Source organism: Hippoglossus hippoglossus, chromosome 5 (assembly GCF_009819705.1).
Source record: "Hippoglossus hippoglossus isolate fHipHip1 chromosome 5, fHipHip1.pri, whole genome shotgun sequence".
NCBI lineage: Eukaryota > Metazoa > Chordata > Actinopteri > Pleuronectiformes > Pleuronectidae > Hippoglossus > Hippoglossus hippoglossus.
Window position 1 is genome coordinate 22,599,557 of NC_047155.1, and position 27,714 is coordinate 22,627,270.

Genomic DNA, 27,714 nt, shown 5'->3' on the forward strand with positions numbered 1-27,714 from the left:
ATTGCTTAGATATACAATAGTCCTCCCCACTGGTAATACCAGTATTACAATTATCATTGCTGCTCCCTTCACCTCTGTCAGACGGTTGCTTTTGCATAATTACTTTAAACATTGATACACCTCTCCATTAATGCTAGACACTTGTCTTTTCCCATCAATGTTGTAATTATTGTTATTATGTTGCCGTGCTCTATTACAAACACCATCTCTTGCACTTCTGTCTGTCCTGGGAGAGGGATCCCTCACTTGTGACTCTCCCTGAGGTTTCTTTCACCTCTGTTAAGAGCGTTGTTGCTGTAGTTCTTCTTCACTCTATAGTCAAGGGTTAAGAACAGAGGCTGTCACATGTTGTAGAGCTTGTTAAGCCCTGTGAGGCAATACAACTGTGATTCTTAAATATGGGCTATACAAATAGAATTTACACATAACACATATAAAGATCGGCCTATTTTAGATTTAGCATTTTAGATCACTTTTGTAATTTTACAAGCGATTCAACAATTAATCAAAAGGAACAATATAACCAGAAAAGCCCTTTTCTCTTTATCTGTGTGTTGAATCTGTGTGTATACATAGTATACCCTGTAATGACAAGACAGTTCAATATAATACATGCATATAATACAACCATGTTTTCAGAATAATGGTCGACTGATTAAACATAAAAAAAAAAGAGCTTCCATGGAGACAGACAACAATGACCCCATCATGTAACCCCCCCCCCCCTTTCAGGCCAGCGTCCTCAATGCAAATTCATAACGCCATCAAACCCATGTGTATGAAAGCTTTTAATAACCCACTGAATCCGTCTCACAGGTGAATGCAGGCTGAATAGACGGCTGTGGCGGCCCCTCGAGGCTGGGCGTACCACACAGGGCCTTTGTTGCATTTGTTGTCATTAGATTTCCACTGAAGGGCAGGTGGGTTTTGTGTTGATACACGCTGCTGATACACGCTCAATGATGCTCATCCGCTGTTTGCATATCCCGTATTGAGCTGTTTTCTTTTTTAAAGGCCCGGCCAGACTCCTTTTGACAACCCAGGTGGTGCGTCCCTGAGGGACTGTGTGTCTGTGAGGCTCCAGCAGCTCCACTCCATCACGCACAGCCCTCTCCTCTCCCCATGTGAAATTCAGCTGCGTGGTGAGCTTCTTCGCTCCTCTCTGTCACGGCCTGTAAACCTTTACGGCTGTTTGAAGACGAAGGCTCGCCACCGGAGGGGCTTAGACAATCTGGCACAAGACGCACAGCGGCTACATGTCTCAAAGCCTTTTTCTATCTCCTCAGGCAAATATGAGAACACAAATAAATACAGAGTAAATGGAGCACTATCATATGGGCAGGCTGCATGTTTTGTGTTATGTTTTTACATATGCACACTCACACTCACACACACACACACACACACACACACACTTATCTATGCTACTATCACCCCAGACCTCCTGTCAGTGGGGGCTACTTTGTCCAATGGCTCTTTGTTTTGCCAGTTTGTTCGAACTATGTTTCTTTCTCTGGGGCTTCCCTCCTACTCCACCTCCGTCCCTGCGTTCCTAAGCTGGTACTGAGCATGAACAGAGAGAAGCTCTTTCACGTACACACACACACACACACACACACACACACACACACACACACAAAACACACTGGGAGGTTGAGAGTAGTGATACATAGGGGTAAAGGGATTTTAACATAAATCTGTTGATCCTTTGTTCTAATGCTATGTCAGCTTTCATGATGGATTGAACGAGTGTATGTGACGGAGATACAGACAGAGGTTGAGACAGCTGCTGAGGCCCGCTGCTCCACTGACAGGAGCCTCTGTACGGCCAGGCCACGCCTCGGCTCTTCTCCTGCACAGAGAACTATTGTCTTCATGGCTGCTTCCACTATTCTGATGTCATGGTTTGTCCTTCCACAGCGAGCTGCTGTTGCTGTTGTGGAGAAAACTTGACAGACCTTTTAGCCCGGAGCCAGAAGCACAAACGGCTGTATGGACAAATGGCAGGATAGAAGATAGTACCATTAGTGCTGCATAGACAAAACCCCTCCTGTGCTCTACCCTCTCTGACCACTCCTTTACCTCAGCCCTGCTTTGAATCTCATTTGTTTCTCATTTGCATGGCAGTTGATGCTTTTCTTGTGTGCCTCCTGAATCTGGCAGCTCATATACGCAAATCAAATTGTTTTTGCCTCCTTCGACCTCACCTGTTATGCTCATCGTGAAGTAACTATAGAGATTCTTGGGTTCTCCTTTCCAGCCCTGTCATGAGTCCATGGGTATTCTGTACCAGATAAGCACAGTCAGCCACAGACAAGCCATTCACTTAACAGTATTAGAGGCAACAAGCCCAGGCAGACAGCACTCGCCTATTCATTGCAGGAGCATTATTAACCATACACGTGGCAACCACTTAGACTGAAATATCTCTACTTCTATTGGATGGATTACCATGAAATGAGGTGCACATGTTCACGCTCCTCAGAAAATGACACCAACTGACTTTGGTTATCTCCTGGCCCCTTTTGCAACATCAGCAGGCTGACAATGATGGGTTCTAATGAAATATCTCTACAACTACTGGATGAATTCATGTAAAACTTGGGACATGTGTTCATGGTGCCCAGAAGATGAACCCCAATGACGTTAGTGATACTCTTACATTTCCACTGGTGCCTCCATCAGGTTGAACATTGTGCAGTAGTAGAAGTACCTACTTTATATACTGCTTCTTCACAACATTACAAAGGATACCACTAAGAACATCACCACATTTATCTGACAGCTGCATTATTAGTTTGAGATTTTACACAAAACTTGAAAAAAAGAAAAAAAAATAGAGCATGCAGGAGGCAGGGCATGTCATATCATTTCTACTCAAGAAAATATGTGGGGGGTTTTCAGCGCATCAACACCGGCATCGGTCCTTATCACCAAAAGCTAAAATATTGTTTTCTTTCCAAGTGGACATCTTCACCACCATGTGTATGGCTCCTCTTTTTCATAAACAATTTTCTGTTTTGCGTCCTTTGCGTGTTAGAAACCTCATTAACTTTGAATTTTCTCGACATTTCCCTGCTATATTCTCTCATGCGCTGACTCAAACATTTTCCGCACATTGTACTCAGGGGCTGGCTGGAAAATTTTAGGAAAATGTCCGGACTTCGATGCATGTATGGATTTTAAGTGAGGTATCTCTACATTTAACATGTAGAGATGCTTTTATACAGACCTTCGTGGTTCCCAGACAATCTATTTAAATGACTCTACTTTTCCTCCATCATCAGGTAAACCTTCCATCTTGTCACTTATTTTGTTTGTGGACAAATCAATGCAAAACTTAACTCATTCACTCCTAAACAGAGGCAGTCAACACTCTAAACATTATACGTTATTATAACATCAGTGAGCATGTTAGCAGGCTGATTTTAGTATTTAGCTCAAAGTATAACTGTACCGAAGCACATTCTCAGCACATGTTTACTTAGGGTTTTATGAATCTGTAGCTTTTTCCCCTCAGTGGCACAGTCTCCTGTGTGCTGACACAGCGCCATTAGTGTTTGACTGTGCATGTTATGTATGTATAATGTAATGTTAATAATACTACTACTAATCATCATTTTCATTGTCATCCTCATAATAATAATTGTGCATTACATCTTCCTGTGTGTGTCAGTCTAAACACAGACACACACTACAGGCTTGAGTCCTCGTGAACCCTAACAGCCCTTTGCCATAAAATAATGCTTAAACATTTACAGCAGCCTCTTCCATTTATCAAACAAGCTAAACTGAAGACGAATGTGAATATTGTTTCCTGAACTGCTGTCAAACTCAAAACTGTGCATATTTGCAATGTTGCTGTGCGATGTATGTCAGATTGTACATGGAAACCAGCTACAGGAATTAGAGAGAAATTTAAAGTAGAAATAAGAGACACAGAGAGAGGTGAATAAGAGAGTGCCATGTTGGAGCGCTGTTTGTCACTGGCTGTAAATTTGGGAAGCAGAGGTCAAAGCTATTGAGAAAATGTGCTTTGCTGGGGAGATAAGGTCAGATAGCAGAGTTATGTAGAGGAGACCTATAAGAGGCCTATGTATGGGCATATTTCTCCATAGATTCACACAGTCAGCCACCTCAGCCACAACATGTAGGTCAGTGGGTAAATTGGAGCAGGAAGAATTGGAAATGACCCATATGGTTTTGGGAACATTGGAAAGGTCACCAGTCTCCTCCTTATGTGGCTGGATGCATAACCTGCTCCTTTCTTGGGACTTCCTCGCCACTGGAGGATGGCGGGGGAATGAGCGAGAACATCACCGGCCCGACACTGTGGATAACAGTCTGCGAGGAGCAGAGGAGACACGACGAAAAACATTTCTCTCACCACCCACCACTTCTCTCATCATCCTCCCTCCATCCTCTCCCCATCTCTCTTTCGTTTGGCCTGCTCTGTTATTATCACCCAGATCATTATCAGACTCGCTCTCCCCTCGCTGCGATGCAGAGGAGGGCCAGCCGTCCAAAAGGCTCTGGTGAGATTTCTAACAGCAGCAACACAAGAGGAGGGGAGTGGAGAAAAAGGAAGACAAGAGGCCCAATAAAGTCTGTCTAAATATAGAGGCAGCAGAGCCTTTTTTCCCTTGTCCTTATAAAGAGCTGCTGGTAAATCCGGGTGGACTGCAGCCTCCTTGCTGCACTGAGCACTGATCACTCCCTCCAGGATCAGGAACAGAACTGTTGGTGCATGGACACACACACACGTGCACACACACAAACACAGAGGGCTACTTTCTTTTATGAGAGAGAGAGGACGGGGAGCTTAGAGAGTTTTTTTTTTACACAAGGGGGCAAATCATATCTGGTGGAACATACTAAAAATGGAGAGGTTTGATGAAACCTCCACAAAGGCATGATGGGAGAAAAAAGTGATGGAGGGAGGAAGGTTCCCGGGCCTGAGAGTTCAAGACGGTGCAGGAGATTAGGATCAAAGACACTTTATGGACAGAAATATCTCAAAGGGTGGATTGTACGCTTGAATTTATATCAACACAATCTCTGTCCTCTGTCCGGAAAATGCCCATTTTTGGATCTCACTCAGTCTGACTTCTCCAATCCTATATCTCACCTATAATCATTTGGTTTTTGTCTTCTAAACTTCGATCTGTCTTGAGGCGACAGTCAGACATTTTGGGAAACCTGCTTATTTGTTTGCCAAGAGTTGGATTTGAAAAAAGAAGTCAGATGAGTGATGCCGCTCTCATATCTATAGGGCAAAAATGAAACGACAGATGGCAGTTGTTAGCTTAGATAAGCATTAAGACTTGAAACAGCTAGCTTGTTAACCAAAACAAATTGTATAAATGGTAAGTATTTCTTTTTTTTAAAAGTTTTATTCTTGTGTGTGTCATATTCAGCCCATAATTAGTGGGGTTAGGGTAATATGCAGTCATGTAGGACATTGCTTTCTGGCCTGGTCAGAGAACTAAGGTGAAATTTAGAGTCTGTGGATTTCTGATAGTTATGATTTGTCAACAAACCACTAGCAGTCACAGGGAGAACATACAAACTCCACACAGAAAGACCAGGAACCTCTGCACCCCAACCAGTAACCCTCTGGGAATAATGTGTGAAAAAGGTAGAATTACGAGAGGTTTTCCAGTTCTTCCTGTTCTGCTTTTATTACACGAATGCAGCATATGTGGCGGACTATTTCATGGCCTGGTACAGTTGCCTGGCAACCACACTTTGATCACAAGACTACAGGAGGTCACAGCTCCGGGCCAAGAAATAGTCCAGCACATAACCATGTATAAAACCACAACATGTCTTTTTAAAAACTCAGGTATTGTTATTAGAAAATAAATTGATATAACATCAACAACAACAAATTCAATAAGCTTTAGTGATTGGGCTTCCAGTCTTTGGGCTAATCTAAGATAACCAGATGGTGGCTGTAGCTTCATATTTACACTAAGGAGATTATGTTTTCATCACCATCTTCATTATGTTAGCAGCATTACACAAAAACTACTGGATGGATTTCCATGAAACTTGGTGGAAGGATGGGTCAGGAAAGAACCCATTAAACTTAAACATTGTGAGATAAAGCTTTTCTTTTTGCATTTTCACTGATTACCCGGGGGGAATAATTAATGGATCTTGATGAAAAACTCTCGCACATTTAGCGAGCTGATATTTTCAAGTTTGTGCAATTTGGTGCAGCTTGATTGGTTTAGGGGGGCTGTTGGGCCTTGGGGGAGGTGTCAGTCTGCAGAGGGCCATTCTAGTTGCTGTTTGGATATAAGAGAGGAGGAGAGGTGAAATGCTGGGTTTTCATTGAAACACGACAACTTTACTAATGACGTTATTTACTATACCTGAAATAATGTTCAGAAGGTAACATAGTTGAACACAATCCGGCTCCGGTCAGCAACATGAAGGCGACCCCTTCACACAGGCCCTCTCCCTCAAGAGAATTAAACAATCCAAACAGCTGCGTCATCAGTGTAGGTGACTAATGTGATCCCACGTCCTACGCACTGTTGCTGTCTGTCTGAAGAGCACTTATCAGTGATGGCCTGTTGTGCTGTGTGACATTGGCAGCTGCTCTCATAAGCCTAGCCTTCATTAAACAACAGCCTGAGTAATATACATGTCGTATGCTGGTTAACACACAGCACACATGTGTTTCGAGGGGAAACGCAGAAGCAGGTCGTTGTACACAGACAGAGATAAAGTGTTTGCTACGCTCCGTGGAGCAAACAAGGGGTCATTTTCACAGCTGTCCTCGTCTACCAGCGGTGACAGCGAAGGTTCAGAAGTCAGGCAGAGGGGAAACGGTTCACTGTATGTTTTAACATCCTCTTTTACACCTGTTGCTTACTGTTGCCTGTGGTGCGCTGTCTGTGACACACAGACCCACAAACACACACACACACTACACAAAGTGATTTCATTGTAGCTGTCGGAGCCGATATCGTGCTCCAAAGGCGAGAACAGAAAACCTGCATAACATCACACACACACAGACTCTCACACGCGGAACATCAGCATTTGTTACATAAGAGCTTCTCCTTCGCACAGAGAGACCACACGGCACAGTCCAACAGAGTCAATGTCAAACTCTACATGAGGGAGAAAATGGGTATAATTCCTGCTAATGACCTCTCGGCTGAAATGGATCGATCTGTGTGTGTGTGTGCATGTGTGTTTGTGTGTCAATTTGACGTCTTGAACGCCCCAGTGAGAGAGGAAGCTCAGCTGTCAGTAGTTGTCAGTCTCTCTCTCTCTCTCCCTCTCTCTCTCTCTCTCTCTCTCTCTCTCTCTCTTTGCTGATCCTGTTGCTGTTAACCTCGCTCACCCTCCCTTGTTCCTTTTCCTCCCTTCCACCTCTCTTCGCCCCCCCAAACAGGGATTGGCTGAGTTGAGGTGGAGACACTGCTTGTTAGTAGAAGCATGTTGGCCAGAGATAAAGAAATATGGCACACACACTCACACATGCACACACACACACGCAAACATACTTATGAGTTGAACACATAATGAAGAAACACACACACACACACACACACTATTTAAAGTTCAAGACATTTATTCTGTGGTGTAATGTATAAAGCTGGTCATGCCATCCATTTTACAAACAGGGCTTTGACCTCGCTTCCCCCTTAGATTGAGCAGTTCTCTCCTCTCTTGTCTCTCTCCACCGCTGTGTCTCACCCCATGCAGGCTGTTACCCATGCTACATTAGCTGCTCACATGAAGAAAGACACTGAACAAGCAGCTTCTCTCTGCAGAGCTTGCTCCATGTTCGGTGGGGGGGAAATCTTGTCTGCGTCTGCATGCCGACACTGTCAGGCTGCTGTGGTGTGAAGCGGACGTGAGTGGAGGATGTGAGGCTGGACGCGTCTGTGGCGCCTCGACTCCGCTTGCCGTTGGGGAGATGTGGGGGTGGGATAGGGTTTATTGGTGAGGGAAGATGGGGGGTGGGTGTCTGAGCTGGTGATTACAGCTCTGATGAATCTCCCCAGGCTCTGCTTGAGTGAGACAAACTCAGGTCAAGTTACAGAGCTGGAGACTCAAATATTCAGAAGGTAGACCGGGAGGAAAGATAACCACCACTATTCTAACAGGATACATAAACTACATATCCACAAATGCCTTGTTTCCTGAGATAAACATACTCATTTAGATTCACTCCAAGAGCAACCTGTTGAAGATGTCGTTCCGTCTGACCGACCAACTGATTACTCCCATTAACTTTGATAAACTTTAGCACATACTATCAGTTCTGGATTGTATTGTGTCCTCTGGCACATCTCATCATCACCAGCCCCGGTGGAAGTGCCAGATCGAACTGGAGGCGTGAGAGTGGCATGTGGATTCATTGGAGCAGCTGATAGGATGCAGGCCTCCTGAGAAATCAAACTGATCCACTAAGTGGCAATCAAGCTCAGACACCACCGTCCTGGTTGTACACTGTCCAAGATACTTCACAGTTACATTGTCGTTGGTATAGTAAAACAAATACCTATAGATGTTTACTGCATAAAATGTCAGACGTATAAAAAAAATACATGAAACAGTACAGTACATACAATATTCAGTATAATATTTACTAGCAACACTATCCCTTTCTGATTCCACTGAGTTTAATACAGTGACTACAGTGAATTAAAGGATACTGGGAATGTTCTAAAAGAGCAAAAATGTATCCTCTTGTAATCTGTTCAGTCTCAGTTGGTGTGACCAGTATTTCACACTGGCTAAAGTTTGCTAATATTAGCACATGGCATATTGCTAATTTTGTGACTATTCTCTATGGGCTCCATACTGTTACAGTATGTTTTAGCATTACACTTTAACCATAGACTGCATATAATGATGAACATCTTCACTTTCTCCCACTATCCAGAAATATAGCAGATACGAACGCTGCCATCTTGCACATGTGGAGCCGCGGTCTGTGCAGTAGTGATCGGGGGATGGAGCCACATAAGCCGGTTCCCACTGAAACACACACTCGACCAATCTGGAGTCAGTCTCAGCTGTCAATTATATGTTTCACCGTATTTCTACAGCATCAAATAACTTAATAAAATGATAAAACAACTTTAAATGACTAAAACTATCTTTGAGAAAATTAGTTGGACTTTTTAACTCGGCCCATGTCCCACCCACTAACATGGAGGAGGCTGGGTCTATAACCTATACTCCAGCCACCAGCCAGTCTTTGGTTTTAATTTGGGGAGCAGTCATGTCATCCATCTTGATTTAGTCTTTAACTTCAACGTGTAACTATGGCCACAGTGCAGACTGCTGTGCAAATGTTACGTAGCTTCACTTTGAAGGGTTAGGAAGTGATTTTCTTGCCACACTCCCCCATGCTCTTTTCCATCTGCAGTTGCATCCCCGACCAGACTCGGTCCACTTGCTGTCGAAAGCAACATTCACACACGGACAAAGGGACATGTTTACATAGAACACACCAGTGTGTTGTTTTAAGCAGCTGCAATGAGCCCAGTTTGACAGGCTGAACTGGCTGAATTTCTCTGAACTCACGTGAGCGTGTGATACTTTATTGGCAGCTTTTCAGCCAGTTCAACTGCTTTTAAACCTTATTTCCTCATTACTTCATATCCTTGGTTTAGGGCTGTTACATAATAGTTTCACACTTACGTTAACTCTCCAGTCATTTTAATTTCCTCCAAAACTTCATCAGATGCTAACCATAGCTTATAGAGCCTTTACAGTAAATCCTGCCAGTCCTACTTCCTGTTTGGTTTGGGCTGTAATACACAAACAAAGTTTATACACCAAAAATGAAAACATTTTGTATGTAGTTGTATATTTGACCAGGAATTTTAGACTCCTCTTTGAATAAAATCTATCAATGACACTCTAAATTGGTGTATTCATTGTGCTGTCCTACAAATCAATGTCTAAACAGAGACTTGTCCCTCCAGCCACCTACTGACTGTCTCCCAGACCTGTCCATGTTATCTAAATGGGCTATTGGTGCACGGGAAAAGGCCATGGGTGATGGTTGGTGTCTGGTTGTTTCTTTCAAGAGCCTGTGTAAATATAGCTCTAATCTGAGGCCTATCTGATGCCACAGCAGTGACACTCCCCAGGCCCAGATAGAGCCATGTAAGACTCTGACATGTCACACACATGCAGGAGGATCTGGAGTTCGGGCCAGTCAGGTGTAAAATGCTTGGCTTGAGTTTAAGGATCCATTTAATAAGGGAACATTTCCATGAAATGATATGGTTTCATGGTAATAGCCCATGACAATATAATGAGCAATCATAATCCTGTGCCCCCTGTGTGCTCATAACTGTCATATCATTTCAGATGTATGGCTCTTATGAATTAAATGGTTCTACTTAACTTTGTGAAGATGTTTTAATCATGCAATGAATGCATTATTGCATGTCATGTAATTGCATCATTTAAAAACATAAAACAACAAAAATTCTAATTATTTGTTGTGTATATATTTATGCATATAGAAAAAGAGTAGATTATATGTTTTGTATATTAGAGAATAGGACAGAGTATTAGGACCACTTAAAGGGAAAAAATATCTGAGATTCTGAAAATAAAGTAGAAATATAATAAGAATAAAGTCAAATATTTTAAAAATTAAGAATGTAGAACATCTTGTTAAGTTATACTTTGGTATAGTTTTCACAAATAAAAAAAAATATGTAATCTTTTGGCACATCAGCACCACATTATCATTGGTATTAGTGTTTTAAAAAGATTGAGCAAGAAACTGTGTCTATATGACAAAAGAATTAAAGTTGGAGGTAATTGCCCCTTTGGTGGAGGAGGAAATGTCTGGTAGTGGTCGACTGTAATGTCATCGTCGAGGGGGTTTTGTAGTTTCTCTAGAAACAATGAGATTGGTGCAAGATTTTGGATCCAGAAGCGGTGGAACTCCAGCAAGTCTGGTTGCTCTTTGCTGGTTATTTATTTAATCATGAATTATTGTAATATTGTCTCTTTTTTCTCATTAAATTACGACTTTATTGTTTTTCTTTGTATATCTGGCTAAGTTTAGCTAGCTACCCACCAAGTTAGCTACAGTAACAGTCTGAGACCGACAGAAACAGAATTTCATAAATGTTCATCAAATTAGGTATGTAAAGTGTAAACCTTTATAAATTATATGTAATTTCTAAATATATATAGTCACTGCATTCAACGACTTGTGGTCAAGTTGTAATTTGCATCCATTTACAACAACAACAACCAACTTTTAGGTGGCGCAAAAGGTCCTGTTTGGTTTGTCTGTTCTGGGCTTCTGTAGATGCATGGTGGAGCAACATGGTGGACTCCATGGAAGAGGGTCGCTCTTGATGTAAATATAAGAGGCTCATTCTAAGTTAATGAATGAATGAAAACATAATTATGAACATAATATTAAACTGCTGCCAATAGACCCCCCTCTACACTGGACCTTTAACCTTATCATCATTTATAAATAAATATAAATTTGATGATATAGTTATTATGCTGACTCAAGCCAACATAAAGTTAAACTACATGATGTCCACCTCAGAAACCACAGGTGTTTATGTGCCTGGATGTGATACATGTGTTGAGTTGAGGTCTGATAAGCGAGGACTGCTTTTTATGGCACGTCTGAGGAATCCTTTAGCGTCAGAACTGAGTGCAGAGCGAGATCAGACTGAGCCCACTTTGCATGAGCATGTGAAAGTGAGGCAGAGAGAGAACGAGGGGGGGGAGAGAGAGAGACAGGCCTCACGGTGACTCAACATAACAGGGTCTGCTGAACCTGTATGACTTCAGGCTGACACCCAGCTCTGTTTCTGCTCCTCCATGGTGTGATTCACAAGGAGAAGATAGAGAGAAAAAACAAAGAGATGTTAGAAACAGGAAGGACGGAGAGAAGAAACAGGAGCACGGGCACTGAAGTGAGAAAGAGAGGGTTGGGGGGAGAAAACCAAGTGACAAACAGAAAAGTTGAGTCAATAAATGTGTGTGTGTGTGAGTGAGATGAGAAAAACACAAGAGGGAGATAGTGAAAGATAAACAGTGTCAACGAGAAGAGAGGGCGACCAGAGCTGCCTCACTAACAACCAGTAAACACAGCAACAGCACAAACATCAATTCTGTTCACAACTGCAGCGTGCCGTCTGTTTTGGCATCTTCTAGAGTCTGTCCTAACACTGCATGGCTTCTATCAAGCTGTTTTGGGGGTTTTACTTGCTGTAAATCCGTGTCACGTGCCAAAACACAGCTCTAAACAAAAAGCTTCATCAGAAGGCCGTTACTGAATCTGCAGCTAACAAATCAAACTAAAGCCAGTTTACTCATCGCACTCATAATATATCTTCTGTGTTTTTTGGGGGATCTCCTCAACGTCAGAAAAAAATATCCCAGAAGATGTCATAAAGGTTATTATATAGTTTCAGATTTGTGAATTCGAGTTTTTCAGTAAGTTGAGCGTGTTGTGAATGCTCACAGATAAAGGACATTGGAATCTTGAATGTCTCTCCCACATAATGTGAACGCGTCATAAATGTCAGGATATCTCTGACTGTGCTGTTTTGACTTTGATCTTTCTTTTAGCCAATGCTAATGGTGGTGGACGTTGGTCGACTTTTGACTTTTTGGACATTGGCCCAGATTTGAATTATATTAACTGTTTAACGTGGAGCATTCATGTCCCTGTCAACTTTAGTAGTTATATTTTAGTATAAGTTTCACAAATAAAATTAAAAAAAATATGTTGTCTTTTTGCACAAAAGCACCACACTATAAAACTTATTAGGACTTTGAAAAGAGTAACAAGTAACTGTTTATTCTGAAGAAAGAACAAATGGACACAGAGGAAATTGACTCTTTTGCGGAGGAGGAAATGTCTGGCAACAGTCGACTACAATGTTAGTTACAATGGTTTCATCTGTGTGACATTTAAAGGAGGTTTGTAGTTCCTCAATAAACAATAAGTTTGGTAATCAATACCAGTGTAACTGAGGTTCTTCTTTTTAGTGACTTCCCCCCAAAAATAGATTTTTCTTTCTTCTTGTAATATCATGACGTTTTCCCTCAATAGATTACATTTCTTTCCTCATAATATTATGACTTAAATCTCTATAACAACTTCATTCTTCTAATATTACAAACATTATTCACAATGTTTTACTTTTCTTCAGTATGACCCTAACACTCTTGCATAGGTTTGAGACCAAATACCTGCAAAGCTGAAAGCTTTCCCCATTAGCCTCAATTGTGTTTATTGCTAATTATCGAATGCTTTGATGCTAACACACTAAACTACTATGGCGAAAAAGGGGAAAACAAATACCCCCTGCTAAACAGCACTAGCAATGCCACTGTGAGCATGTTGTCATGTTAACGTTAGCTTTAGCAACTCAAAGCCCTGTCGTGGATTAGTCCAGCCTCACAGAGCTTCTAACATGAGGCTCAGTCTTCATTGACAAACATGGGACTGAGAAAAGCCAGCTGTGAGGGATCAGAATACAAAAATGACAGGTAACAGCACAGAGTGTCCATGTAATTAAGTGCAGAGTTTCATGAGTAAATAAGGTCTGAATAAAACTCAAACAAAACAAGGCCCCACAAAGCCGTCTAATGAACTCAAAGCCATGTTGTAAATCATGACCGTGTGGATCATTTACACCGTGTGTCGAGCTTAAGGATAATTAACGTGTTTTTCTCTCTTTCTACCTCGCCTGTGTTTTATTCTCTGGGGCCAAGTGGGGTTTAGCAGTGACACATCTTCCAAAGCTGATGTAAGCAGAATGCAGAGGCGCTGCTGGGAAACACAGCTCGCTGAGCTTGTTTGGAAAAGTGAAACGAAAAAGAAGTGACATGCAGCTCTGGTTAACGCAGCTTCAGACCTCTCAGAGAGCGTGTTGGCTGAGGGAACACCCAGCAGCCCTGGCAGGTGCTGGTGTTGTGGCTTGATAAGTCTGGGGCCCCCACAGTGCAGAGCACACACTGCCTTGATAACGAGTAAACACGCACAAGTGAACCATCTCTGGCTCAGTTTGGCAGTGAGTACGGTGACATTGCAATAACACAGAACTGTAAACGCAAATACTCATATGGCTACATTTGGACTGATTATTTGTTGTTTTTCACTTTGTGAGTCAAATTGTGTGTGCGTCATCTGTCCTGGAGACGCCCACTGTTGCAGGAACACACACGAGGTGACTGAGTGTGGGTTTCTGTCAGATGATTTTTCACCACAATAGTGTCTCAACAATGTTACACCATCCCGAAAACTTTACAGGTGATAAAAATTAAAGGCTGCATTCCTAGATGGGTGTGGTCCAACTGAGTCCTCACTAAAGTAATGACAGGAGAGTACTTATCAGTTGGACCTAATGTCCTTATATTGATTTGAGCCTTTATTTAAACTGTCAAATAAGAACTCAGGAAGCATGTTTAAGTACAAATTCTTTATTTATTTTTTTGGTATGGCTTCTTGGAAGGGACTGTAAAAGACATTTTTATTGAAAAAGTCTAGAGAATTTCTGATGCAACCAGTCGAGGATCTACAAACGAGCATCTACTGTAGTTCTGTGCACCCCAGCAAATCCACCAACATGGTGACAGGAGGGAACAAAATGAATACAACACCTGTGGATCTGCAGGTTAAATGACATCAGTGCCACAACTACAGTCATTGTAACAAAACAAAACAAAACAAAAAAAAAGCTATTTTAACTTAGTATCTCTTATAAATACCTACATATAAATATTGTAAATGTACTGGATGACTGAAAACATTTTAAAATGCTATACATGAATGTCCTTTTCAGAGCAACAGTTCAATCTCAGTGAGAAAAGAAGAAAAAAGAAAAGAAAAATACACTGGTGTTTGAGCTCAGTGTCGGCTACCTTTCAACATCGATACACAGCGCCCCCACATACTGCATGTGATTATCTACATCCATCTGAAATGACCCAGACCCAAGTATTGTCAAGATTAATGTAACTGACTGCTGAGAACAGTTAGCAGTTACAAGGGGCTTTCCACACTTGGGTCTGTGATGGGGCTAGCGCTTGAGGAATCAAGAGATTCAAAAAGGTTCTCTTTTTATTAAGGCCTCTTTAATTTAAACGAATAATAAGAAAAAGGGAGTCCTGACATCAAACACTCAAAACAATGTTGCTTCGACAGTTTTATTCCAAACCTTGCAATTCATTCCTTGAAGTGAAATCTCTCGCTGTCCTCCTGAGTGCCGCTGAACGCTGGAGGTTTGTTCGTGGGGCAGTGCTCCACCTCACTGTGGATGTTGCACCAGAACAGGACGATTAAGAGATGCTTCTCAATCACCACCCTGCACCTCCATATCCACCCGAGATACTACGCAGCCGGGAGGAAAGCGGTACTTCCTTTACCAGACAGCTCGCCAATAATCAATATGTACCATGAATCTGACACAGAACTGATTGAGCCACAACCTGTGATAACATTTATAATAATCGCATAGACACAAAAAAATATGACAATGACAATAATACAATAATAAAGGACAATAAAAATAATAATAATTAAAAATGAAGTGTCAGCTTCTGGAAGCCCTTGGAAGCCACCATATACTTAATGCTGTTTAGCATCCCAACCTGAACCTCGACAGTCCTCAGATCCCCAGCCGCCCTCTTACCCTTTAAACCAATGAGCAAATGGCTCATCCTGATCGTATAGTGCAATAGTCCTACCCTTTTTCCTGAAAGCCCCTGCTGACAACAGCCAGGTCACCCTGTAGGGTGTTTCACTATTGTCCGTTTAAACGTCAGCGACCATAACTCCCTCTTCCTCCTCCTTCTCCTCCTCCTCTCCCTCCTCCTCCTCCGCCTGTACCACCCCCTCTCCTCTCAGCTTCCTCTTCAGCTCACTGCATACGATCCGGCTGGATGTGGTGCTGCGGGGCGTAGTGCAGGAAGGCCGGGGCTGGGCCGGCAGCAGAGGGGAGGGTCGGGTGTACATTGGCTGGGGCCGTGGCAGCGGTGGCGGGGCCGGCGGAGGCCGTGGGGCTGGTGGTGTAGCTGTAGCCCATGAAGCCTGCTGGGGAGGCGGCGTACGGGTACTGCTGCTCAAAGGCGGCCTGGGCGTACTGGGCGTACGCCGAGCTGTAGTCCAGGTAGGGGCTGCTGCTGACGGAGCTGGAAACCTGAGTGGGCAGCACCAGGCTGGGCTGCATAAAGGCTTGTGGGTAGACATATTGCTGGGCCAACCTGCACATAGACACAAAGACCAAACAGGGGGGTGGGTTAGACAGCAGGACTGCAGCAGCAGAGCACAGAAATCCCAAGGCCTGGCTTCTATTGTTTACATTGCGCCCTGAGGGCAAGCGTGTTGGGAATATAAACTCTCTGTAGGTGTTCTGAACTTGGAGATCTCTCACACAGATCCACTGTTATTAAAGACTAAATAGACGAGAGGCAGGAGGAGGTCAGGAGTGACTCAACTTCCAGTTTGTGTCGGTTAGTAAAACCTACAAAACCTGTTGGGTAGGGCCTCCCGAGGTAGACTGGTGGGGAGGAGTGGAGGGGGGTGGATGATAGTCAGCCGTTACTGGCAGGTATTCAAGCTCAGGCATCAGCAGAGTGTTTTAACAGCTGCTGCTCTTCACTCGTTGAATACACTCAACACACACACACACTCACACACACACACACACACAGAGGAAGTACATGAAGGTAGTGCAGCAGTTGCTCTCTCCTAGTTCTCGCTGGGTGTGTAAATCTTACAGACTGCTACAGGTGATGATGCTATAGCTGGGGGAGGTATAATGTCGGCGGGGGAGCTCATCGGGGCTGGGTGCCAGGCTCTGCTGCACCTCATGGGCCGGGCTCTCTGATGTAGCTGATTAAAGCTGTGGGGACTGGGGGATTGTACCGTGCTTTGCCACCCGATCCGTGGAGGAAAGCAGAAATTGACTTTCGATGAGCTTGTTTTTAACTCAGGACTTTGAGTATCTCTCTTGAGATAATGTCATGGGTGGGTGGGTGGGTGAGTAAGGGGGGCAGCAAGAAATAAAACTTCCACATAGGAGGGTGATCCAACTGTGACAGAGGTTTTACCCACGATACTACTCTTGTCAGAAACCCCCCCCCCCACACACACACAGACACACCCTCACACCAAGACAAAGACACATGGACTCTTCAGCTGCCTCTCAGTGCTGATAAACATCTTTCATTGACTGCAGTTCAATTTATGTCTTAAGCTACATCCATAATACTATGTTTTCAACTCTGCTACAAATACACCTGGCGTACACATTACTCTGGAGCTTTAGAGCCACTGGTACTGCGTTTTAATCTGTACGGGCAGAAACAATGACGTTTGGAAACGATGATGTAGACACTAACAACCACTTGCTGAATGGGTCTTTTCAGTCATGATGTAGCCTTTGCTAATTCATCATGATACACCTGCTTACATGTGTAGGAGACGAGCTATTCCCAGTGTACACAAGTGGTCACATGATATGCGTTTTCAGGTCCGTTATTATAGAAGGGGTTAAAAAACGATAGGGAGTCTAAACGCTCCTGTGGATAGAGATTGTTTTAGTTTAAAAATGCCATTTTGAAACAAGAACCTAGTAGTATGGATTTGTTTTGTCTTCCCCTGATAGATTGGGTCCATTAGAAGATCAGTTATAAGAGGCAGCCATGAAGGCAACACAGCAAAAGATGGAAGCATGCATGGATAGGGATGTCATCATAAGACACACACACACGCACACGTCCCCTGGCCCCCCTCTCTCTCTCTCTCTCTCCTCCCCAACCACCCACCCACACACCAGTTACCACTGCAAACCCCAAACCATGCCATAATAGGGAAAGAGTCACACCGCAATCAACAAAACCTCTTCAGTTCATATCACACAAGAGGGAAAAGATAAAAATGCACTTCAATCCATCACAGCACACGGCACTGCACTCTCAAGCCATCACTGGCACCTTGAAGAGAGGCTGGCTGCGGGAGGGAGAAGGGCATGGGACAGACAGACATTTTCTGTCAAACCGCCTCCTGCACTGTGGGCATCTTCTGATCCTCTGCTGGGTCACTGGTCAGCTGGCGGCACAGAGCAACCGTGGCATGAGGATAGCAGTGATTATTGTCAGCAAAAACATGAAGTCCTATTGTGTCATCAAGTCAGTACAGGAATGCGTATCAAGAAGAAATGGGGAGGATAGAAAAGTGTAATCGCCAGGTTAGATTTACAGAATGTTAAGGAAACAGTCGCCCCCTTTGATACCCTGCATTACATAAACAACTGCGTTTACACAGACATCTGGCGAGTGAAGGGGGGAGGTCTAAAGCCATTTTCAGACATGAACTCCAGAGTATGACCACATAATGGGGTCCGAACGTCTGGATGTTTCACCATATGTTGCCAGAGATTCTCCGCTCAGATGCAGTCACAACATCACAGAAATCTCCAGAGCGTTCAGGTGAGGGGTGGCACAGTAGGCAGAGGCAGGAAGCAATGTATAAATTCCGCTGTGCATATCACATTTTATATTAACAGCACATCGACACCGGCGTATGGCCTCAAGCTCTCGAATGCCGTTATCTATCAAAGTTGCCATCTTTATTGATGTCTTCTATGTGTATGGCACCACTTTTTCATTTTCCGTATGTCGCACGCATTATCTGCTGAATTCTCACATGAGCTGATTCGGACATTATCCAGTTTTTGGGGAACTGACAGGAAGAACTCTGAGTCTGACATTTGCATTCTCACATACAGCACCTCTGGATACGTCCAGGAGATTAACTGCAGTTCAGGTTATGTCTGAAAGCATCTTCAGCCTGAACAGATACAACCAGACAACAGTGGTATGCAACAGGGAAGCATAAGCAAATGAAGGCAACCCCCCACCCATGAGCTCAATCTACACTTTGCCCTCGCAGTGCTATTGAGCTACTTACAAAGAGTCATTCACTCTCGCACACACAGCTTTCAAAGATAACCATACATTAATGCTGCGGGGCATATGTGCTTTCACCCCCATCATGTATAATGAGCCGGCCTTCTTCATGGCCTTGGCAGTGTGTCGCCAACGGCATGTTGCCCTAATCTGGGCTCAAAATCAAGTGACCTTGTGGAGGTAAAGTGGAATCAAAAATAATGTAAATACCGTGAGCCTAAAGGGAGTTAAAGGAGAGACAAAGCATTCCTGTATCCTGGCTTGTGTGTGGGCAACAAGAGATGGAGATGTTAACTGTACATTTAGCTTTTATCTAACAAGAAAAAAAAGGATAGGGAATAAGGCAAGTTGGGGACAGTGGCATGCTCCCGGGGCCACAGAGATGCCAGATGACAAGTGGATTGTGGGACTGTGACGGGGGGGGAAAATGTGGATGACAGCCAGTAGATCATAGGTCAGCTGGATTTGTGCTGACGGCCAGTCTGTGTGTGTTTGACATGGTGCCACTCTAAGGATGGCGGGCCCAGACACCGGAGAGACGCATTCACCAGAAGACAAAATCCACAGACAGACAGAAACCGGTTAACCTTTACAGAATCCAGACCAGAGTATTCAACATTAAAGAAGGCCACATAATGAGCAGATGTGAAAAGCCTGGGCGATACCACACCAAGCAGCGAAATATTTCTACACAATAACACAATTGACCTTCAGCGCGTGACTCCCTGCAACACAAAGTGTGAAAAGAGACGCGGCCGGCCTGGGTTGGGGGAATTAAAAAACGGCTTACAAACACTTACATGAGGACTTGATATCCCTCCCTGCTCTCTTTGTTCTAGAGGATTGAGAATATTCTTTATGAGCGGGAGGAGAAAAAAAATGTGTTTTGTTTGACACCTGTAGGTGTGTTTCCAAGGGAGCACACAGCCTCATTAAGCATTAGTCCCAGAACACACCCCTAGATACCCTCCCCCCCTCAATCTTCTCTTTAAACCCCCACCTCCCTCTCTCTCTCCCTTTCTCTCTCCCACAGAGGTGTCAGCTTCCTGTGATTCTCTGATTTCAGTTAGAAACACTGTATGGGGGATAAAAAAAGGACGACTTGACGTGGGAAAGCGGCTCGACTGTGTGTGGAGTGGAGGAGGTGATGCATGAAGGGAGATGAATCTGCGAGTGCACTGACAATTCCTCCCCTCCCCACCAAAAACAATGTTCCTGGCCTCTGTGACCCCCTCTGGCCCTCAAAGTATACAGCATCTGCTGACCACAGCTACACACACACACACACACACACACACCTACACACACGCACGAGTCTGAACCAGCACACCACGCAATTGCATTGTCCAAAATCCTACTTCAGAGCATGTCCTCACACCATATGTTGTCAAGGGGTCTGGGGGGAGAAGCGGGGCTGAAAGAAAAGCCACTTGTACACTTGGCATGTTAGGGAGGCCTGCGTCTGTCACCCGCCATACAGAGGGGAACTCAGAGAAAGGCAGACAGGTGCTCTGTGTGCCTCTTATAAGTCTCTGGGGTGGTGGTCATGGAAGATTAAGGGGGTGTAATACGAGCCAGCACCTGTCAGACACATGCAGCCTCAAAGCAGCACTGTGCTCCACATTTCAAACTCTAGGGTTTTCTGTACCATCCACACTCACTGTGGGAGCAGGGGCATGGACGACATCAGTGTCCTCAGTGGAGTATGATGGGACATGTCCCTGGTGGACCCCTGGATTTCTCATTCAGATGCAGCACGACCTTACAGAGGGGGTATGGCTGGTTTGAGAGTCTTATTTTTGGGTTCACTAAAGCACCAAATGTCTCTTATTTAGTCCATGTCCCTGTGGACCGTCTCTGGGATTTCCCTGAAACTCACAGGCTCAGAAATCACACACTTTATAAGGCTGCATCTACTGATTACTTATATTAATATGCAAGTTGTGCCTTTAATAACTCGAGGGTTTCCTCCATGTCATAAACACCATCTCAACTTAAAATAAAATATATTCTATTTGAAATTGTTGTTGTTTAACCATATATGTGAACAAAACTGATCGTAAGATAAGGGGAGTAAGTTTCTCGAAGACTTAGCCCCTGCCGAATAATGTCAATATATTTCTTTAGTAAACACAATATCACAGGTATCCCAATTAATTCCCCTTTCCACTGGTAAAAAAAACACCAACACTGACTAACATCTGGTGTTTGTTTGTAATGGGAATGGCTCAAATCTACATTAAATCCCAGTTATATTACTCTGCAGTAGACACAGGTTTAAATTGGCTTGGCAGCGATGGAACCTTGACACCTGGTTGAACACGCCAATTTGGCAAGATGGCAAGGTGAGAGGGCGCCTCCCTTGACGATGAGTCATGTCATGGACCCACCGAGGTGGAAACAACAGAAGCGACTTCCTGAACTGGCAATGGGGAATAAGTCACATATTAGCAGGTTTACACGCAGTGCGTATACCCACTTAATTGTGGTGAAAAGAAGTATTCGCTATAAAAAGCAGTAAGTAGCAAAGTAAGAATGGCCATCAAAAGTTTCCAATGTCTCAAGGGGGAATTACTGGTTTGGCCTGAATGAATTAATCCCCAAAACAACTACTCCTAAAATAAAAGCTGGGGGAAAAAAACGAATCTGTACAGTTAAGAGGCCAAGTCTGGCAGAGGTTTGGCACATTTGGTAAAAAATGACTTGCATAATCAACTGTTCAAGTTTGTTATTTAGATTTTCTGTGTACCAGCTAATCTATCAGTCACAACCTTATCTTAATGTAGACATGTAGCTTTTAAGTAGAACTGTGAGCCAAAACCTTAACTACTTCATAATGTTGACTTGACGTCTCCTGGTGTTTCAGTCCTTCCACAGATCAGAGTTTAAGCATGTCAAAAATGAATGGCGGTGAGCTGCAGCTGGAGGGCTGATATCTGAGAGCTGCAGGGGATGAGGAGTCATTACTGCAGTGAAATGCTCATTAGCTGCTCGGCAGACCGTGGCTGCTCGACTCTATCCAGGCTGTTTCTACAACACAAGCCACTTCTGGAAAGCCTCCTCTGTGACGGAGCCCACTCAGGCAGGTACGCGAGTCAAATGGCCCCTGACAGAAGTCTAACGCGGGTGTCACACATTCACCTCAGGAATGCTCTTCTATTATCACAGATATGCGAACCATCGAAACTCAAATATTCTAATGAACTACTTGTGGAGTTGCATGCGGTCACAGAAACTGACATGTACTTTCCAGAGGCCCTGTTTGTCAAATAAATAGCCGGCTAGTGGTGTCCCGCAGAGCGTAACACAAGAGAACACAACAAGCGCCCACTCCCGCTCACTTACCCATACTGCCTCTGGATGAGTGCTGGGTGAATGGGCTGCACTCCGATGGATATGCCTGGAAGATAGGAGGCCGGCTGTCAGACACACATTTGCATTTACAGAGGAGGACCAGAGAACAATACACAGAGGGCAGAGAGACGCAGACAGAGTCGGTTTCAAATCCACACATAATGGAACAACGGTTTCAAATGTGCAATAAACAACAATAAAGGCATGTGTGTAGTGTTACTTAGTATGTTAATATAAAATTTGCAGTATATGGGCAGAATGGATTGTGAGCCAACACTGTCACACACACACTAAATGGTAGTACACATCGTCTTGGGGGATGAGACAAAACCAGTAGAAATTTAAGTAAGGCTTCAGGAGGTGATTTATTACCTGGCGCAGGCTGAGACATCAGTTATGTGACATTGATTAAGATGGAAGCAGCATGATTTTACTGACTTTGTTGATGACTCGACTGAATCTTGGAGCATATATCTCACCCGTCTGTATGCTGCGAGGCTTGGCGCCCAGGTACGCCAGGTTGACGTTGGCCTTCCTGCCATCGATGATGGGGTTGGGATCCTTACAGGCTCTATCGGCCGCTCCTCTGTCCGTCATCGTCACCTGGCAACAGAGTCAGACTTTTCAACACGGTCTCAGAAGAAAAGGAAATAAAACAAATCATCGTCTCAGGTTACCAAACGAAGAGGAGCGTGGCGTTGCCGGCTGATGCCATGTCACATATTTAACAAAACAAGAACACCACACATAAAAACCAGACAGTTGGTCTTATAAAATCCCCCCCCCAGGCTTCCCACTGTTATGATTCGGTTTCTGTGGTGAAGAGGGTAAACAACAAACAAAGCACAATGATCAGCTTTGCAAAATGTCCGCAGCAGCAGTAGCCGGCCACTTGACTGCCACTCAGCCACGGGCAGAGCTGCTGAAATATGGATCTGGGGAGAGCAACAAGGAGCTTATCCAATTAGGGACAAAATATTAAGGAGATTGGCATTAGTCTACCCCTCCTCTCTCCCTCCTGGCATTAGACGAGCCCTTCTGCTTTGAGTGCCACGTTCTGCCAACTCAGAGGGTTCAATAACCTCCGAGTGTGGCCCGAGCGACGAATGTAGGCCACAGCTTGCATTGTTTAAGAGGACGGTTTTTCGTTTTATTTAAAACCAGTACGCTTCTTCATAGTGGAAGTATCCAGAACAAAGCCCACTCCATGGTCTGTGTTGTGAACACAGGAAGGAGCGAGGCGGTGTTTACACTGCGAAGAGCCGATGCTGTGGGGGGGGGGGGGGTTCTACTAATCCACCTCTGAAGTGTGTTTAGAAAAAAGGTGTGCTCAGCTTTGGGATGCACCCCCCCTCCCTCCAGCTACCCATCCAACTGGAACACTCAGAAACAGAATTAGCAGGTCGAGAGAAAAAGGGGAGAAAAAAAAACAAACTGTGCTGAACACACAAAGTGCTGATCGTTTCACTACTACAGGTTTGTGTTTTCTCCTCAGCAGCACCCACATCGCACAGAGCCTGTCCAACCTGAATCACCAGCTTCAATACGCAGCCGTTTGATAGCAACTGCACTCCCAGGACAGCTTTTCCTCTGGATTAGAGAGCTGGTGTGTAAACACCGAGAGCAATTGTCTTACAATTCTGCCACTAGAAGTAAACATGCACACATTTTAACTTTTCCATTCCTTCTTTGGCCTGATAGCACATTAGTGCAGATGTGTCTGGTAAATATTTGCATTTCTTGCGCCGCTTCTGTTCTTTGTGTCAAAGAGAGAATGGTGGTCTTTATCTGCCGGGAACGAGATAAGTCACTTATTAGTACAGATTTAAATTATACACTGGAAGGGGTCCTTGGATGTTTTTCATTAATCTGACAGCAGCAGTGGCCAAAGATCAAGTTGTGAGTAATGTACCATTAAACTTATTCCCCACTCTTCACTAAGAGCTGAAATCAGATGGCTGACCGCAGAGCATAAACAACCTGGTGTATTTTTTTTAAGTTTACGACACTGTGATGGCTTGGCCTGTCCGCAGCCTCAAACAGAAAAGATCAGAGAGAAGTTTGACATCAATTTGTAAAAACAGGAGAGAGCCCATGTGAACATCTTGGACATTCTCTCTCAGCAGTGAAGACTTGATCTACATCCTGTTTCAATGGAGGGCAGGGTGTTCATGGTCAACTTCCCCACTGACACACACACACACACACACACACACACACACACACACACACACACACACACACACACACACACACACACACACACACACACACACACACACACACACACACACACACACACACACACACACACACACACACACACACACACACACACACACACACACACACACACACACACACACACACACACAGCTTCGGTTCACCTGTCAACAGGGCACCACAAGTGGAAATGTGGTGCACAGCCTCTTCTCATTGTTTGAAATTAATCCATTCATGCTTTCCATTTCTAAATGACCAAAGAACTTTGTTCTCCATTATAGAGCCTGGCCACTGTCGATTTTTGGAGACTGATGGTAAAACCCATATTAGGGACGGGTTAGATAGCGGTATGATGGCCTTCATATATAAGGATATTTTACAGTTTAACCATAAGCTTTATCATTAATAACTATAATTTACAAGAAAACTCAAATATATAGATCTTTAAAGTAAGGAACATGCACTTTTATATAAAATGATAACAAATATTTTCAGCATTGTTTATTCTGTAAAATAAGAATTTTCATGTCGGATAATATATTCCGATACCAGTATGTCCATGGAAGGCAAATATTGGCCGATAGTATCAGCTAACCGACATACTGCTCGGGCTCTAGTGCATTGAATACTAAAACAAGTAATATCACTGCCTATTGGACCACATACAGATATTATATGATTGGGCTCTACTACATCACTTATAACACAAGCTCACACATACTTCCAGAGGCCTACACTGGGTTACTCAGGGGTGACTGGGTTAAGGGGGGGGGGGGTCATCGGGAGGTTTAGGGGGGTGAGGACATCAGACATATGTTGAAATATAATCTTCTTAGTTACCCATCAACTTGTGTGATCCCTCATCCTCATTAGGCTGAAATAACAGGCAACCAGGCGAAACAACCTGAGGTGCTGTGCAACTGTGCATATAAGCCTCAATGTGTGTGTGTGTGTGTGTGTGTGTGTGTGTGTGTGTGTGTGTGGGGGGGGGGGGGGGGGTCTATTACCTCTGACATACAACATGCATGTCGATGATTATATGAAGAACATGACGTCAGGTGCATACAGTTGTCATGGAGAGATAATCGTTGTAGGGTGATTCAACGGAGGAACTTGGCTTTATGGTGAGAATAAAGCTAACAACTAGCTGGTTTAGAAGTTGTCCGTGTGTGCGTCTGTGCGTGCGTGTGTGTGTGTCTGTGCGCGCACTTACAAAGCCGTATCCTCTGGATTTACCGGTCTGTCTGTCCGTTATCACCACCGCCTCGTCGATGTCCCCGAAGGTCTCGAAGTATTTCCTGAGGGAGGAATCGTTGGTGTGGTACGGCAGCCCGCCGACGAAGATCTTGGTGAAGGTGGTGTCTTTCTGCAGCGCGGTGGGATGCATGACTTCCAGGGCTCCGTTCATCAACTGGTGCAGAAGCATTGGGTCGAGCCGGAGAGAGACGGACCGGGAGGCTCACTCACTCACACACTCACACACACACACTGAGCGACCGTCACAGGTTTAATTAACAGCAGCGTCCCGGCATCAGTGCGAACACACACACACACACACATACACATACACATACACAGACACACACACGCACTGTTCCTCTGTGACCTTCGCAGGAAGTTAGAAACAACCTGATGACATATAGAGCGATCACTCCGCCGGGGCGCGCACTGACGAGCAGCTCCTCTGACAAAGTCAGGGAAATGTGCGGCGACACTTTTATATGGCCAGCACAAGACCACGCCCGTGCCTAACTATTGACTAATCACCGCCCTCGCTGAGTGCCAACTTGGGCAGCGGCTCCTCTCATTGGCCCGCCTCCCCCCCGGCGCTGTGGCTGCACCTGCTTTTGTCCTTTTAGAACACAAAGAGAATGTGGGACCCGGCCACATGGTGCGGTGTCAGCCCGATGGAGGAGTCCTGTCGCTGCCTCTCATTCACCTTTACGCGATCTGATCAACGGCACTTTGTTTCGTTTCCTCTCATTTCACTGCGTCACCGTGACACAGCACATGAGCGGCATGTGCAGAGAGGAGTTCAGTTTTAACATTCCCCTACAGTGCGAGTGAAACTGTACAAACTGTCGACTAAATACACAACACACTCCTCTTAGGTTTGCTGTACTCTATCGTCTACATTCTTCCTAATATGATCTCATGATGTATCCCATTATACATATAGATAGTTGTGCTACTGTACAATACACCACAGTAGATTCGTGTAAAACTTCTATGACTGATATGTTGTTTTTAAACTTCATTTTTCAATTATTTTGGCTACATACTAAGTTGTGTACTTAATATTCACTTCAGGACTTAATATGTTGAGTACTTATATGTAGTGTCACCTATATGTGTACTTATACATTTACAACAGGGAAACAGCTTTTTAATCCAAACAATACCGACATTGACTTGACTTTGATTCTAAGGTGAGTTTACGTGGTCTTTGTTGCTTAATGAAACTGGCTTAAATTCAATTTGACAGATTTCTATTGGCCCTCCACAACAGGCTACCTTTTTACACCCCCATCATAAAGCAAATGATTGCACATTTTCCAAAAACATCTGGAGCAGATGTAGCCTGTATGCGGAGCGTTAGGTTTCCACTGTCATGGTTATGTTAGACTGCTCACAAACATTAATAACCTCGGAGGCAGATCCAGGGGTCTGCAACAACAGGTCAATCCTACAGTTTGTAATAGCTTGGCTGTCAAAATAACTATCAATCTCCTGATGGTTACAGAAGCCAGCTACTTCTGATTTTTAAACAGGAATTTAGTCAAACTCAAGGCCTTTCGGCTCAGTTAAGGAAACTTGATGGGGCCTAATGTAACAGTAGAGGAGACGGCAGTCTAGAGGAGTGGTACCAGTGTCACCCCATGAAAGTTGAGAGGAGCTGGTGAATTGTGGCAGCAGCGTATCTTCCCGCCCTCGGTGCCTTGCAGTTCTGCTGCTAAGTACCAAGGGTCAGGCTAACAGCGAGGTGACACTCTAATGACCTCAATAAAAAGGCATTTAATTCACACCTTCTCCTCTATGAACTGGTTCACTTTTCACACATGGGCCTTTGTAGCGGCCCATGCGCCCTCATTCATATCCTCTTGATAAACCCCCCCATTTACAGCTCCCCCACAAAAAGGAATTAACCTGAGTGAAGAACCCCACTGTCCTGCTTTGATCTAA

General features: G+C 44.2%; 1 protein-coding gene and 2 long non-coding RNA genes across 3 annotated transcripts; 1 reads left to right on the top strand and 2 right to left on the bottom strand.

Annotated features, from left to right (window-relative positions):
• Positions 1–710: 710 nt before the first annotated feature.
• Positions 711–6,524, bottom strand: LOC117762304. The gene is made up of 3 exons (XR_004613997.1): positions 6,381–6,524; positions 4,137–4,344; positions 711–2,284 (listed from the first exon to the last, which is right to left on the bottom strand). It is a non-coding gene; the product is annotated as an uncharacterized LOC117762304 (long non-coding RNA).
• Positions 6,525–13,963: 7,439 nt separating this feature from the next.
• LOC117762303 lies at positions 13,964–15,503 on the top strand. Its single transcript, XR_004613996.1, has 2 exons — positions 13,964–14,220; positions 15,075–15,503. It is a non-coding gene; the product is annotated as an uncharacterized LOC117762303 (long non-coding RNA).
• Positions 14,444–26,242, bottom strand: LOC117762301 (RNA-binding protein 38-like). The gene is made up of 4 exons (XM_034586898.1): positions 25,745–26,242; positions 22,788–22,911; positions 22,300–22,354; positions 14,444–16,245 (listed from the first exon to the last, which is right to left on the bottom strand). The coding sequence occupies exons 1-4, from the start codon at positions 25,955–25,957 to the stop codon at positions 15,903–15,905; spliced, it is 735 nt and encodes a 244-aa protein (XP_034442789.1). The 5' UTR covers positions 25,958–26,242; the 3' UTR covers positions 14,444–15,902.
• Positions 26,243–27,714: the final 1,472 nt, after the last annotated feature.

Coding starts and splice junctions, on each gene's coding strand:
- LOC117762301 (XM_034586898.1), bottom strand. CDS start 25,957: ATGCTTCTGCACCAGTTGATGAACGGAGCCCTGGAAGTCATGCATCCC. Junction 22,355..22,787: donor GCCTCGCAGCATACAGACGG/GTGAGATATATG, acceptor CCTATCTTCCAG/GCATATCCATCGGAGTGCAG. Junction 16,246..22,299: donor CTCATCCAGAGGCAGTATGG/GTAAGTGAGCGG, acceptor GTCTATGTGCAG/GTTGGCCCAGCAATATGTCT.